This window comes from Nuphar pumila, chromosome 7 (genome assembly GCF_984573655.1).
Source record: "Nuphar pumila chromosome 7, dmNupPumi1.hap1.1, whole genome shotgun sequence".
NCBI lineage: Eukaryota > Viridiplantae > Streptophyta > Magnoliopsida > Nymphaeales > Nymphaeaceae > Nuphar > Nuphar pumila.
In genome coordinates this window covers 116,726,953-116,743,492 of record NC_143255.1, presented here as the reverse complement: position 1 = coordinate 116,743,492, position 16,540 = coordinate 116,726,953, and the positions used below count along the sequence as shown (strand labels likewise).

Sequence of the window (16,540 nt, the reverse complement as noted above, 5' to 3'; positions counted from 1 at the left end):
CTGAATGGGAATGACAATTTGTAGCCCATTAATTGAACTTTCAGTATAGCAATATCAATCCTTTCTAGGATAGAGCATTACCTAGACCTTTCAATATTGGCAATTGATAGTCATAGTCATGCAGTTAAGTAGAATTTTAATGGTTGACATATCAGACAAGCTAATTTAAATTTCTAAGCACTTTTGTCCATGACTTTGTCCACATTATGAACTCGACTAGGACCGAGAACTCACCAAATAATTTCAAAAATGTTGCAACCAATTAAATCGGGAAGAACAGTTGGGGTAGAAAAAGGGAATAGATTCTCAATCTTAAGTTATACCATCTCATTGTTTTGACACCTAGAACATAAGTGTTTGTGTGTGTGTGTTTGAAAAAATAAGAAAGCAATAGCAGGAATCCAATTCATTTGTAATGAGATTTTGATTCCGTCATTACCAAACTATAATCTCGTTGTACCTACAATACAATTTGATATTGTAGAAGATCAAAATGTTGTAAGCTCCATAGAGGTCAGAATAAGGCCATTAGGTGATCTGAAACCATAGAGTCTATCGAAGTTGAGTAATAATGAAAATTGGTTGGATATGGGTGAAACCCACAGTAAATCTGATTTTTGAAAACTGAGTCTGGTTCTAGACTCTTATTTTATTTGAATCTCAAATATTAAATTCTGAATCAAGTTAAGATAGGAGACATGGTGGTACTTGAAATGCCTCCTCTTCAATGATTTGCACTTTGCTCTTAATTATAAGAGAATCTATTAAACAAGAATCTATTAAATCATTTTTTTCATTAGTGTAAAAACATAAAACAATTATATATCAAGCAAATGTTCATATAGCTTATACTATATATCAAGGGTTGAACTTCTCAAGCGCTATTTGTGCATCGCTTTCACCATTCATTATTTGTCTCATGTCATTGTTTTCTACGTCCTGTCTCATGGACATGATATAGTTATCATCATCGATATCATTTGATTCTTCACAGTCAACATGATCGTTGTTACCATTAATTGACTATTTGGTTGCACAAACTAAATCAAAATGTATCTATTACTTTATTTGCTTCTATGCATTCAACATTTCTACATTTTTAACATTCAAGATTAATCATAGTATCTTCACATCAATCATTGTACCTTATATCTCAAGCATAAATTACAAAGTCCAACATTTTGTACTTAGATTTGTCATCTGCCTAAGAAAGTTGGATGTCATTTAAATTGCAACGATGAAGATCACTGATATTAGTTTGCCTATATGGTTCTACATCCTCTGTAGTGATCATTTGATCACGTATAACATCAATATTGTTTACTATTTAGGATAATTTGATGATTAGCAAAAGACTTAGCTCAATAGATAGTGTTTGAGATACATGCACATTTTTCACAAGATTCACATTATTTCATTCATCAATTGCTTTTTATAAATCACTTTCACAAGATTCACAAGATTCACATCATCGTCATCTTTGCCAAAAAATGGTGGTTTCGACTTCGATGTTTTCTTGAGCTTTCGAGGAGAAGACATCAGAAAAAGTTTCATTGACCACCTTTACAAGGATCTGGAGGCGAGAAACATACGCACCTTCAAAGATGACGAAAAATTGGAGAAGGGAAAGAATATATCAGAGTTGCTTGGAGCCATAGAGAGATCGAAGATCTTGATTCCCGTCTTCTCCGAGCGATACGCCGAGTCGACGTGGTGCTTGAAGGAGATCTCCAAGATGGTCGAGTGCAGAAAAGCATCGAGTAAGAGGTTGATCATCCCGGTGTTCTTCAAAGTCGAGCCATCAGATGTTCGGCGTCAGAGCGGACGATTTGGGAGCTACTTCTCCAAGCACGAGAATGAAAAAGTAGATGTGAAAGGATGGAGAAATTCATTGAAGGAAGCAGCAGAGATTTCGGGATTCGATCTGGACACGGAAACACATGGGTCTCTCTCTCTCTCTCTCTCTCTCTGATTTGGTTTGTTTTATCATTGTTTTTCCAATGAAAAGAAAAGGAGGAATTATCTACAGGTGATCTCACGATCGGGGTCCATTCATCCCTATCTTTACACCCTTATGACATACAGCTTGTGAAATTTCTTTGTTGCAACTTGTTTTCATTAAATCTGACAGCAGATATGAATTCAGCACGGTCGATCTGATCGACATCGACCACGGGATCTTTTTGTGAAACAACTTTTTCTGAAAGAAAAATATAATTTTTTAATCATAAAGTTTTGGTATTTTTAGTCATTGATTTTTTAATCACTGGAAAATTCTACACTGGTCGGATTCTAGTGCCAGATTTAGTGAAAAAAAAAAACTGATGAGTAGATGCTGTTTTGTGACCTACATCAGGGTGGTCGGAACAGAACACTGGTTAACGGATTATCCCTTGATTTAAACTTAAAGTGTCTGAGCTGAGCTGTAAAGACTGAACAATACTTGCTGCCATGTCATGTCCCCTGTCCTTGTTATGATTTGAGTTTCTTAGTTCATTTATTTTCTCTTGAAAATTGGCAGGCATGAAGCAAAACTGGTATCCGTCATTGTCAAAAGGGTCCTTAATGAATTAAATCATGTTGAATTTGATATAGCAAAAGGGTACGCAGTCGGGATTGATTCTCGCGTAGATGATGTGATGAGGCTGCTGAAGACAGAAGAAACAGACGATGTCCGCATGGTTGCAATTTGCGGAGAGGGCGGTCTGGGAAAAACAACTATCGCAATGGCCATCTCTAACAAACTGTTCCGCAATTTTGAAGGCAGTTGCTTCATTTTAGATGTTAGGGAAAAGTCGAAGCCACTGGACGGACTAGCCTCTCTCCAGTCCCAGCTTCTTACCGACTGTTTAAAAGAAAAAGAAAAAATATCGATCAACAACACTAAAGAAGGAATTAGCATGATCAAGCACAGAATGAATTCTAAGAGAGTCCTTATTATCCTTGATGATGTAGATCATAGAGAGCAACTAGATGGATTGGCTGGGGAGCATGGCTGGTTTGGTGCGGGAAGTAGGATTATTATTACGACACGTGACAGTTCAATACTACTAAAAGGGTGTAAGGTTTATAAGCCTAGAGAAATGGATGATGATCAAGCACTTGAGCTGTTCAGTCTTCATGCTTTTGTCAAGAGAGAACCACCGAAGGAGTATACTGAGTTATCCAAGGAGGCCGCAAGGATTGCGGGTGACTTACCATTGGCTTTGAAAGTATTTGGGTCACATTTTTTCAATCTAAAGCCTAAAGATGATTGGCAAGAATTGCTGCAGAAGTTGAAAAGAATGCAGCCCAACGACATTCATAAAAGATTGAAAATCAGTTATGAAGGATTAGATGATGAAGAACAATGTATATTCTTGGACATTGCGTGCTTTAAATATTTAGAACTAGAAAGTGCAATTTATATGTGGAAGGACTGTGGATATTCCCCAAAGGTTGCAATTGAATTTCTCCAGCACAAGTCTCTCATTAGCATTGGAAATAATGGTGGCTATAAAATGCATGACCAAATCCGAGATATGGGAAGAGAGATCGTTCGACAAGAAAGCATTTCGGACCTTCGAAAGCGCAGCAGACTTTGGGATAAGAATGAAGTGTTAAATGTCTTGAAGTACAATGAGGTAAGAGAATTCATAATTTCCATTCTTGACTTGCTTTCATTTCTGTCAATACTTGTGCCACACACATTGGGCGGGCCAAATCACGCTTTAGCCCTGAGCTGGAAACTGAGGCTCTGTTTGGAGGATGTTTATGCATTTGAAAAAGTAGCATCTGTCGAATCCTGGATTTGGCAGCTACCACCTCTTACCTCTAAGATGTGGTAGTTAGTGCAAAACACAGAAAAGGAAAATTGACCTCAGTTCCACTCTAATTCAGAAACTCTCATCCCAGCTATCAGTTTCCAAACATCCACCACCAAGGTAGTTTGACCATGCTTTTAGCAGATGCGTTAATTTCCATCCTAGCTGTAGCTACCACTTCCCAAACAGAGCCTGAAATAAATAGCTTATATGTGTCAAGCACCTGCTGTTCATACCCAACCTATTTTACGAGTTCGAACAGGCTCTTTCCGAGACAAACACGAACCAAGTCATGAGCGGCTCGGCTTGTTTCCCAGTCCTAGCTGGGGGTTAGGTTAAGTAAAACCCTGCCCTGTCTATGCATTGGTATACTCAATGAGAATGATTAACACCCATTTCCTTAACCCTGTTCGACACCATCAATACTAGTCAAACAAGTTATACATATGATCGGAATTGTGTCAAAGCTTAAATTTGTCTGATTTTTCAAATTTTATATTTTAGTATTTGTATTTTTTCTTAGTTCAAGTCGGTCCTTAGTTTGTATATTCAGAAAGTTGAATTTTACTTTTTCTTTTTTTTTTTGTTAGCAAGCTGGGGTTAGCCCGACCCCCTACCAGTTAGAAAGATTCAAGGATTACAGAGAGTTTGGATAGGAATAATGGCATCGTGTTTTAATTTTTATAAGGGAAAATTCCATTTAGGGACCCAGCTCTTGCCTTATTTTTATAAATCAGCATATTTTGTTGGTTGAGTCAACTGATTTAATTGAGTCGGTGGACTACAAGGAGGTTCCTCCACTCCACCCTTAATATGTTGTTCCCATTTACCTTGAAGGCCACTTGTGTTTTAGCTGTCTTGTTTGCCTCTCTTTTTTATTAGGCAAGGGAGAACAACACCCAGGCCGTCCTTCTCGCTCGGGACTGGACTACAAGGATCAACGAGCGTTTGAGCAGAAACGCCTTTGCAGCTTTTGACAACCTCAGGATGCTCCTTATAGACGACTGGGATTTCGGAAGTGGATTAGTGCAGCTGCCTATGAAACTAAGATGGTTGTCTGCAAGAAATTGTTCCATGGCGGAGTTCGTGCTGTGTGATGATGATGAATGCCATCCCGAGGAACTTGCTGTTCTCCAACTATGGGTGTGCTCAGGGATCCGAAGAGTGCTACGATCAACTAAGACGGTTAGAAACAAATGAGATTAATAACCATGTATTATAACTCATAGCATTTATCTCTGAATCCATTGATCTGCAGGTTTTCGAGAGATTGAAGGTCCTGGAATTGGTTTTTTGTGATCTACTCATGGAATCTCCTGATTTTGCTCTTACGCCATGCCTAGAGAAGCTGTTGCTTGGTTCCTGTAGGAACTTGCTCCAAGTTGATGAATCGATTGGGAATCTTAAGAAGCTGGAATCGCTGACTATCATAGACTGCCGAGAACTAAAAGGCCTACCCTCAAGCATTTGCAAATTGAGCTCCCTTGAAACCCTCGAGCTAAGCCGGCTGTCGATTTCTGCTTTGCCAAAAGGATTAGGGGAACTGAAAAACCTCTCTAAGCTACATTTGTCCAAATGTTACAACTTAAAGAAACTACCCGATTCCATTGGGGACCTTTCCCGCTTACGAGACCTCGACGTAAGCAGTTGTGGGAGACTCCTGTCTCTCCCTCGACTACCCTCTTCTATAGTCAGTCTCAGAGCTAAAGGCTGTTCTTCTGTGACAACGATTTCAGACGTTTCAGACCTAAAAGAATTGAAGAAATTTTCTCTAAGTTATTGCACAAAGCTCGTAGACGTTGCTGGCCTTGAAAATCTGAAATATTTAGAAGTCCTACGCATGGATGGTTGGGTAAGCCTTAGTAAAAATAGGGAGGGTGGTGTATGTTCCCCCGGATGATTCACTGAATCCCAAGTCTGTGTTCGGGGCTTTGAATGAGCACCACGTATACAAGCACATGTGCTCGTATTCCCGTGTATGTTGACATTACTAAGCATTGGAGTCCGGTGTGGTTGCAAAGACTTTAGTACCCTTTCTTGCTATTATCTAAAAGTGATGGTTTGAGAAAATGACAAAAATGTTCTTTATTCAAAAAAGAAAAAACAAATAATTCAAAAAAAGGATAAACATGACCTCAATTCAGAAAGTCGAGGATGATGTTGACTCTTTAAAGTCTTCTTCTTCTTTCTCTGTAAAACACTGTAAAACCCTCTCTCTTTTTCTCTAAAGAAGAAATCAAGGGGGGCAAAAAATTCTTCCTGGAGAAGGCCATGAACAACAACTCTTTCACTCTCTTTCCCTTTTCTCTCTACTTCTGTGCACATTCAACAGACGATCCTACATTGCTCCATCAAACACCGACTGACCTGCATACTGACTGTAGCATCGTTCAACTTGATGAGTTGTGGAGCTTGATTAATAGTTTTTGCTCTTACAGAAAGGGGTTTGGGGGCTCCTCCCAGCGTGGGTATTATCATTCAACTTGATGAGTTGTGGAGCCTGATTTAGAGTTTTTGCCCTTACAGGAGGGGGGTTCGGGGGCTTCCCTCTGGCGCGGGGGGCTCGAGGAGCAGCGCCCTCCGGACCAAATTTTTTTAGGGCCTTCCAACAACGATTTGTAGTATTATCGGGCTTTCCTCAAGCAATTTGTAGTATTTTCGGGCCTCCAACGAGCTTCACAACGATTTATAGTGTTATCCGGATTTTCAACAGCGATTTGTAGTGTCTTCCGCAAATCGCTATAGCGATTTATAATGTTTTTGAATCTCACTATAGCGATTTGTAGTGTCTTCCGCAAATCGCTATAGCGATTTATAGTATTTTTGGATCTCACTATAGCGATTTATAGTATTTTTGGATCTCACTATAGCGATTTATAGTATTTTTGGATCTCACTGTAGCGATTTGTAGTGTCTCCTGCAAATCGCTATAGCGATTTATAGTGTTTTTGGATCTCACTATAGCGATTTATAGTATTTTTGGATCTCATTATAGCGATTTGTAGTGTCTCCCGCAAATCGCTATTGCGATTTATAGTGTTTTTGGATCTCACTATAGCGATTTGTAGTGTCTTCCGCAAATCGTTATAGCGATTTATAGTGCTTTTGGATATCATTATAGCAATTTGTAGTGTCTTCCACAAATCGCTATAGCGATTTATAGTATTTTTGAATCTCACTATAGCGATTTGTAGTGTCTTCCGCAAATCACTATAGTGATTTGTAGTGTTCTTCAGTAAGCAAATCGCTACCCAAATTAGGACAAACTTGTCAGGGTCATATCTCCTTAACCAGAAGTCATATTTCAAATCTGTAAAAAGTGGTCTCTTCGTTATTGAGTCTAGTTTATTCTTGTAAATTTTAAGCAATTTCTATTGTCATTTCATTCCCCATTTTAACTAAAAATCAGACCCTTATTATTTTGTGTTATTTGAGTTGCATAACACAATTCTCGCTTGACATCTGCATCTTGATTCTGACATGCTCCTTGTTGGATTTTTCATTGATTTCTTCCAACCTTGCTTGGAACAAACATATGTCTTTCTCACCACGACACCATGTACATTTTTTGACCAAGACACCTGGGACCCATGCCGGGGGGAGCCCCCGGACCCCCCTCCTGTAAGGGCAAAAACTCTAAATCAGGCTCCACAAGGAATCAAGTTGAACGATGCTACCCACGCTGGGAGGAGCCCCCAAACCCTTCTCATGTAAGGGCAAAAACCTTGAATCAGGCTCCACAACGAATCAAGTTGAACGATGCTATCCACGTTGGAAGGAGTCTCCAAACCCTCCTCCTATAAGGGCAAAAACTCTAAATCAAGCTTCACAATTCATCAAGTTGAATGATGCTACCCACGCTGGGAGGAGCCCTCAGACCCCCTCTTCTGTAAGGGTAAAAACTCTGAATCAGACTCTACAACTCTTTAAGTTGAATGATGCTACCCACGCTGGGAGGAGCCCCCTAGACTCCTCTCTTGTAAGGGTTAAAACTCTGAATCAGGATCTACAACTCATTTTGTTGAATGATGCTACCCACGCTGGGATGAGCCCCCAAACCCTCATCCTGTAAGGCTAAAAACTCTGAATCAGGCTCCACAACAGTCAATGTGCAGGTCAGTCGGTGCTTGATGGAGCAATGTAGGATCTTCTGTTGGATGTGCACAAAAACAGAAATAGAAGAGAGAGAGAGAGTTAGAGAGTTGATGTTCATGGCTTCCTCCAGAGGAGATTTCTTTCTCGGATAATCTTGCAGTGCAGAAACTGAGTCTTAAATAATCATCTTTGGGGCACTTAAGTCCTTTACAACCACTTTTTTTCAAGAATCGTCATTTTTTTTAGCACCAATGAAGGAAAGGGTACTTAAGTCTTTGCAATCGCATCAAACTCCAACGCTAATTAATGCTGACAAACATGGGGATACGAGACATACGTGGTGCTCTTTGGGACCCCAAACATGAGATGCAGCTAGCTCCCCTGTTGGGGGGGGGACATATAACCTGCTTCCGTAAAAATAGGCTCGTGCAGGTGCTGTGTTTCGTGTAGCCCGAGTAAGTACCCGAGCGCGATCACCTGACCACGCCTGATTGGACGGTTCCAGCTAACCTTTTTGCCATGACAGGCCACTTCTTTTGGAGTTTTGGCGCACCTGAGCATTCCAGGAATCCGTGACGGTGACCGCTTTTGCTTTGTAATTCCAAACAAATGTGTCACGGAAATGGAGATGACGTTCTACTCATTCCGAAGCGTTGAAGACATGAGTGTTGTACTCCAAGTCTTGTCAGATAGCCTCGACGTCTTATATCAAACCACAAGGGCGTCTAAGAAATCTGATTGGGACGCACACGCTTGGTTCAATTCAGAAATGTGCATCCCAGACAGTCACCATGTTCAATTCCATAGGGATGACGAGATCATGAAGTTTTTGGGGGATGGTGGACCCAGCACGATTCAGGTTCCAGCAACCTATGATGCTTTCGAGATGATAAGCTGTCACATATTATTTCGTTTTTGACAGCTCTAAATAATGGTAAAAAACATATCTAATTGAATGAATCGTTGACCAAAGTCAGACTTCATCTGATATTGTGGTATCACAAATTTTGTGTGTTAATAAGCTGTCTGCTTAGCGATTCATTCAACTATATATGTAACATATCTTTTTCATCACCTTTCTTAATGCAATAAAATAGACATTAACAAACTGTTCCACACGCTGCAATCACTCTTTTCTTGGCAAAGGAACTCCTCATTTGAATCCAACAGGCAGACTGAATGGGGAATGACAATTTGTAGCCCATTAATTGAACTTTCAGTATAGCAATATCAATCCTTTCTTGGATCAGAGCATTACCTAGACCTTTCAGTATTGGCAATTTATAGTCATAGTCATGCAGTTAAGTAGAATTTTAATGGCTGACAGATCAGACAAGCTAATTTAAATTTCTAAGCACTTTTGTCCATGACTTTATCCACATTATGAACTCGTCTAGGACAGAGAACTCGCCAAATAATTTAAAAAATGTTGCAACCAATTAAATCGGGAAGAACAGTTGGGGTAGAGAAAGGGAATAGATTCTCAATCTTAAGTTATACCATCTCATTGTTTTGACACCTAGAACATAAGTGTGTGTGTGTGTGTCTTTTTTTTTTTAAATATGAAAGCAATTAGCAGGAATTCAATTCATTTGTAATGAGGTTTTGATTCCGTCATTACCAAACTATAATCTCGTTGTACCTACGATACAATTTGATATTGTAGAAGATCAAAATGTTGTAAGCTCCATAGAGGGTCAGAATAAGGCCATTAGGTGATCTGAAACCATTGAGTCTATCAAAGTTGAGTAATAATGAAAATTGGTTTGATATGGGTGGAACCTACACTAAATCTGATTTTTGAAAACTGAGTCTGGTTCTAGAATCTTATTTTATTTGATTCTCAAAAATGAAATTCTGAATCAAGTTAAGACATAAGACACAGTAGTAATGGAGATGCCTCCACTTCAATGATTTGCACTTAATGTTAATTGTAAGAGAATCCATTAAACAAGAATCTATTCAACTATTTTCTTTATTAGTGTAAAAACATAAAACCAACATATTAAGGGTTTGACTCTTCAAACACAATTTGTGCATCACTTTCATTCGTCATTACTTGTCTCATGTCACCATTGTCTTCATCCTCTCTCGTGGACATAATATAATTGTCATCATCGATATCATTCAACTCTCTATTGTCAACGTGATCGTTGTTACCACTAATTGGTTATTTGGTTGCACAAACTAAATCAAAATGTATCTATTGTTTCATTTGCTTTCATGCATTCAACATTCTTTCATATCAATATTCACGATTAATCATAACCTCCTCACATCAATCATTACACCTATATCTTAAGCATAAATTATAAAGTCCAACAACTTATATTTAACTTTGTTATATGCTCAAAAGGGTTGAATGTCATTCAAATTACTACGATAAAGATCACTGATACTAGTTTGCTCATATAGTTCTACATCCTCTGAAGTGATCCTTTGATCATGTACAACATTAATATTGTTCACTAATTAGAATAATTTGATGGTCGTCAAAGGACTGAGCTTAGTAGATGGTGTCTAAGATAGATGTGCATTCTCTACAAGATTCACACTATTTCAATTGCTCCTTATTTAACTGTTCATTGATTAACTTTGCTAACATTCAAGTAAACATCATCACTAAATAACATCAATTCTATATCATTATCGTCCCAAATATCTATCCATATTTGTTGGCTATCTATTTTTGAAAAATAACTATACAGGAGGATCAATAAGTTTTTTGCATATCTAGTTTTTAAGACATCTCAAAGCCTTAAATTTCTTAAAGCTATTGTATTTGGAGACCACTATAGATCTCTATTTAGAGTAATCAAAATTACGATAGTGTATTATAGACTTTTCAGACCCCATTACTAATTGCCTACAACAACCACTATAGATTTTCAAAAACTAGCATGTGAGAAAAGGTTGTTCATATGCACTTCATACATTCAACCGACAAAAGTACCAAAAACAAGTACTTTGAAAACCAACTTTCTCTTGTTCAATGCTTGTGCACAATGAACCCTAGTCATGTTACACTAATACAAAAATAATAAATATTAACTAAAGAACAATTAAACAAAAATAAATTATCTATAATACAAACAAATATATATATATATGAAAAAACTAAATATAATAAACCTTAAATGATAAATCTGGTAGCAAATATTAAATAAAATACATGAAAACATACAAAAAATATTCACAGCAACAATCAAACAAAAATACGCTTAGGGTTATTAAATGATCATATCTACAAAACAAAAAGTTAAGAGTGAAAAATAAACAATATATATATATATATAATTTGTATGAAACTTACCTTTCAAACCCATAGATTGAGAAGTCGTTGACAAGGATGATACAGAAGCTTTCTCGTATTGCAATGCCAAATTACACAAAAATCATCGCAAGGGGAAATGAACAATGTAGAGGTTCTACAAAAAAGTTTTTTCTAGACACAAATAAAAAAAAATCAAATGAACAAAAATGAATTTATATATGATTTGAGAACTCTGCAAAAAAACAAGAAAACTCACATATTATTCATTTCAAACATGTGCAATGTATCAAAAAAATTGCATATTTGTGAAAAAATCTGCATATATGTAAAGATGAACACATATATGCCATAAATTTACAAATATTTAGCTCATATTTGCTATGTTGTGACCTTCACTTTAAGTGGAGGGTCACACATATTTTTATGCGAATTTATAAAGTATATATGGATTAAGTAGGATATTTGCAATGTTGTGACATTTAGTTTAAGTAGAGGTTCGCACATATGTTTATGTGTATTTATGAAGTACATGCAACTTAAGTAGGATATTTATGATGTTTAAAGTTTTAGTCTAACTGGATGTTGACAAATAGATTTATGCGAGCTTTTGCACTAGCCAATGAGCAGAGCCATATATCACAAAACTCTGTATGTTCGCACATGTGAAGGGTAAAAGTTTTTTAACGAAGTTGAGTATTTAAGATTTTGGATATGGAAAGAATAGCAGAAATTTTGAGATATTTCGGAAAATGTGTCATTTTGTCCGTACAGTAGGGTCATTTTCCATAAAAACTTTGCATACTTTTCAATTGGAAAAGATAAGCAGGTTGGGTTAAACCTGATTTTGACTGTGATCCAATCATATTAAATCCAATTCAGTCTCAGATTCAAACAGATCCAACTTTATTTTATCTGGATCTCACCCAGATTCAGCTATATACTACCTGGATGTGGCAACAGATGAGTTAGATATAGTGTGGACCTGTGTCGGAAGGCTGTCCCATTTGATCCCTGCTGCGAAGACCCAAGAAATGTTCTTAAAACAGTTCACAAGCTGAATCGTAAACAAACCGATTAATTGATTTGAATTGATTTAAATCACATCGGATGAATTAAGAATTGTAGAAAGAAACAAATTCAAGAAAATAAGAAAATTTAATATAAAAAAGTAAAGTTTAGACATTAAAGATTTCCTGACCTTTTTCCGGTCATGCACGGTCATCTTTGTTGTCAGTGTTTTGGTTATTGGCAGACCAATAGAGACCAATTCTCACCAATCAATGGCCAAACAGATCAGATATGGGCCAGACCTTGCATGATCTATATCTGAAGCCATTTTTTGCACAGAACGCCACAGATGCATGTCACGTGCCTGCTACCAAACACTAGACACATGTCCACGGTGTTTCGTGCATCCACAGGATGCATGCCATGATGTTTTCTTTGTACCGACCCTCCCCCTGGAAGGGTCGAGACGGTACATTAAAAAAAAATTTGTCCAGGACAAACTGGAAAGTGTGTCCTGGATTGGACCACTGTTACGTTTGTCCTATGCAACTTGTTCTGTCTTAATGTGGATAGAGAGTCAAACACGAGACGTTTTGAAGCAGGAAAATAATAGGAAAAGTCAAAGTAGAAAAAAAATTGAAACTTTCTCATCTATTCCAAACAAGAGAATTACTGAAAGGAAAGTTTTTCTAAAAACTTAGATTTTTTATAGGAAAATTTCCTCCATCTAGAGGGGTAGAGAAATTCTTCCAATCGAAATTTTTCTTTTTGCATTATGGCAACCTCTCCACCTCAAAGTATCTCACTCTGTCAGCTGCCACTCAACTACCTTTCTCCATCTCTCTCTCTCTCTCTCTCTCTCTCTCTCTCTCTCTCTCTCTCTCTCTCTCTCTCCCTCCAAAAGTGTTCCCTTTCTATGTTTCACGTCCAACCTTCTATGTTAGCTGTTGGGATGAAGATTTTTAATTGTGTTGCATCTGAGCTGCTTATGTTGTACTTGGGTTTGTCGTTACAAGTTAAGCACCTTTCCTCTGTGGCTTGGGCTCCGACGCTTCTTAAAGTTAAGCGCAAATTACTCTCGTGGCAAGCTTCTTATCTCTCGTTCGTTGGTCGCCTAACTTTAGTGAAGCACGTTCTCTCGACCATTCTGAAATTCTTCATGTCCATGTTTCTGATGCCTGTGGGTGTAGAGAAGCAGTTGACGCGTCTGCTGGCTGGCTTCCTTTGGTCTGGGTGTCATCTCAAGGGTAAGCGCCACCTGGTTGGCTGGCGTTCGGTGATTTTGCCGCATTCTATGGCCGATTTAGGTGTTCTTGAGCCCAGACTCAGGAGTATTGCCCTAGTCTCTAAGCAATGTTGGCTTGATCATCAGTCGGAGAATCCTTACGCTAGTTTTCTTCCCTCTAAGTATGGGCCTCCTTCTCTTCTTTCAGTTTTCCTTCGTTCAAGACCTAGAGCATTTTTCCATCTGCGACAATCATGGTTGTCGGCTTTAGCTATCTTCAGCGACTATTTTGATGATCCAACTGATATTGGTAACTGGGCGCATTGGGCTATTGCTCCTACAGGGAAGTTCCTGACCAACAAAGTTTATAGATCATTGCTTCCACTGGGGGCGCCTTGGATGCCCGAATCTGCTCTATGGGCGAAGGGGCCTTCTCCCCGAACTCGGCTCCTGGCTTGGTTAATCTTACACGATAAGGTCCAAACTCACTCTACCTTAAAGAGGTGGGGCTTTCAGCTGCCGTGCTGCTGTGTGCTTTGTCATGCTGCTGAAGAATCTTCTTTCCACCTCTTCTAGTCTTGCCCTATTTTTGTGGAGATCTTTTGTAGGACTTGGAAGCAACCAGAGATCCTGGTTCTAGAGGAGTCCTTTGAGCTCGACCTCATCTTGGGTTCGGTCTGCCTTTGGCGCAATATGCGGTGGCGGTTAATCTGGAGGTCGTGGTTGTTTACCACTTGATGGTTCATTTGGATGGCGCGCAACAATGTCATTTTTTGAGAATCTCTGGTTCATATTAATCTTCTTGCACACAAAATCTTAGTGGACGTTTACGCGATTCTGTGTATTCATCTTCCCAATCTTACTTTTCTTGCTGGTGTTGCTTCGTTTTCCCAAGACAATTTTGGTTTTGCGGCTTCGGCGTGAGCCGCTTGTTTCTGTTTGTTTTGCTATGCTTTTGTTCTCTTTGAGTTCAACTCTGTTGACCCCTTTTGTGGCTATGTTGAAATCTCTCTCTCTCTCTCTTACAGTAGCGTCCATTGTTTTGCTGCTACTCATCTTAGGTTCTGCAGAAACTGCCTTTGTATCTTTTTGGGGGGGACCCGCTTCTTGAACTACTCCAACTCAATCAATGATAGGTTGAGCATAGGGAGACCATCATTAAATTTTCGCTACCATTTACAATGGATGGATGAAACTTCTGAGCATGTTGCTGCCCACCAATTAGGACAATAGAGAAGGAAGGGGTTGGTGCGCATCCATTGTTTGCGGATATGTCTCAAGAAACATTTTGAGTTTTAACAAGTGGTATATAATATTATCACATTTATTATATTTTTTCAACCTGATTTTCTCATGTGACACAAAGGAGAGAAATATTTTCATATATAGGTGTTCTCCTACGTATGTAAAATATTCTTTTCTTATGAGATTGTCACTTCCAAACATACCCATAGGTAACACCTAGGCAATTACCACTTGTGCTAGAAGGCGTGCAAGCTCGCTTTTTTATATAATGGAATAGTTGCAGCAATTCCATGGGAAGGCGTGGCGCTTAAAGCCTGAGATTCCAGCCATCCTACTGCTGCTCATTCCAGTAGCAATACAGTTGTGAAAGAGTGGCAGAAAGAGGGTGAATGGCTTTGTGAGACTTGACTTTATGGTACGAGCAAAAGCCTCAACTATTTTGCTTCTTCAATGAATGTTGGTTCTTGGATCAAATTTTTAATGACTTTATAGTCAGATCCTTCCTGCATGAAGTCTCATTTCAAGTTTTTTAATGTTTTTCAAGAGGCTTAAAACAAATTTTTTATTTTTTAGTTACACGTCATCTGATGATAAAAAAGAGGCCAATTCAAGATCGATTCTATTTTTTCAACCTTTTTTAAGGAACCTCGATCACGCACTGTAGCTACAGTGCATGTTCGGGGTCCGGACTGAGCATCGCGTGGTGCGCAGTCGGGTGTACGGAAGCATCGTACACTGCCGAACACCAGCCTGTGGGATGTACACCCTCTCGTGTATGCTGGTTGGAGTTCACGATGACTTGAATTGCCTCTGTTTCCGAAGTTTACTTAGAGGTTTTTGGAAGGAGCCAAAATTTTTAGGTGATGAGACACCCATGAATAACCCATAAGCTAGCAACTTTAAACAGACCACCAATTAGCTTTAAACTAAAGGAAAGCACTAAATCTGTATTGAAGATCAAATCTTAAAAATGCTAGGCAACATTTCTGAGTACGTGAAGACCATTAGCAATCAATCTTCCTGCACGATGACCAAATCGTGTAATGATATATTAAAAGAAATGTTCAATAATGGTGAGATTACTGAAAATACATGCATGAGAGCATTGGACTTAATGATAGTCCCTAAGAACATAATTTTGTTATAGAACATGGATCCACAATGTCGGGTTGATTGGTTGAACTTGAAATTGTCTCCTAATGTTTAGGTATGCATTTGCATAAGTCAACACTTATGTTGACTTTTTGGTGTTATTATTTTGTTAAATGATCAATATTTATTGTGTATGTTAAATATTTATTTATTGAAATGTTGCATGTTATAACATTGTTACATATTCAGTATACTTGTTTATTGCAATCATGTTGTTCTTATTTGATTTTTGTCGTGTTATACATGTTTATTCAATCATGTTTAACATGTTCACAGTGGTGCATATTATTCATATATACTTTTTAGATTTTGTGCATGTTACTAATGTTAAAACTTCAATAATTTTATTTGTATTTACAGAAGTATAATGAACCCCAATCAAGAACTTATTTACTTACTCACTATAGTGGTGTTGATCATTTTTCTATATAGTTTGAGGTCATATAGGGCAATAGTTTCATGATCCTATACATAGGGGTAAGGATTTTATGCGTGATTATGTGTTTGGTCATCAGTACAATTGTTTTGACCTTTTACGCATGAAAAAAGACATGCATTGCATTATGTGAAGCTTTTCGCATAAGTGAATTATTGCAAGATGCCCGTGATGTAGGTCTTGAAAAAAAGTTGTATTTTTTTATTAACAATTGGTCACAATGAGTGAAATAGAGCAATGTAAAAGTATTGTATAGTGCACTTGATGATCCTGACCAACCTCTAGTAATACCCAAAGTTAAG

At 38.1% G+C, this 16,540-nt stretch overlaps 1 protein-coding gene across 1 annotated transcript; it reads left to right on the top strand.

Annotated features, from left to right (window-relative positions):
* The first annotated feature begins 1,237 nt into the window (after positions 1-1,237).
* Positions 1,238-5,818, top strand: LOC149833093 (disease resistance protein Roq1-like). The gene is made up of 5 exons (XM_090013366.1): positions 1,238-1,302; positions 1,453-1,944; positions 2,522-3,623; positions 4,686-4,988; positions 5,062-5,818. Exons 1-5 carry the CDS (start codon positions 1,238-1,240, stop codon positions 5,701-5,703), a joined length of 2,604 nt encoding a protein of 867 aa, XP_089869492.1. The 3' UTR covers positions 5,704-5,818.
* The last annotated feature ends 10,722 nt before the right edge of the window (positions 5,819-16,540 follow it).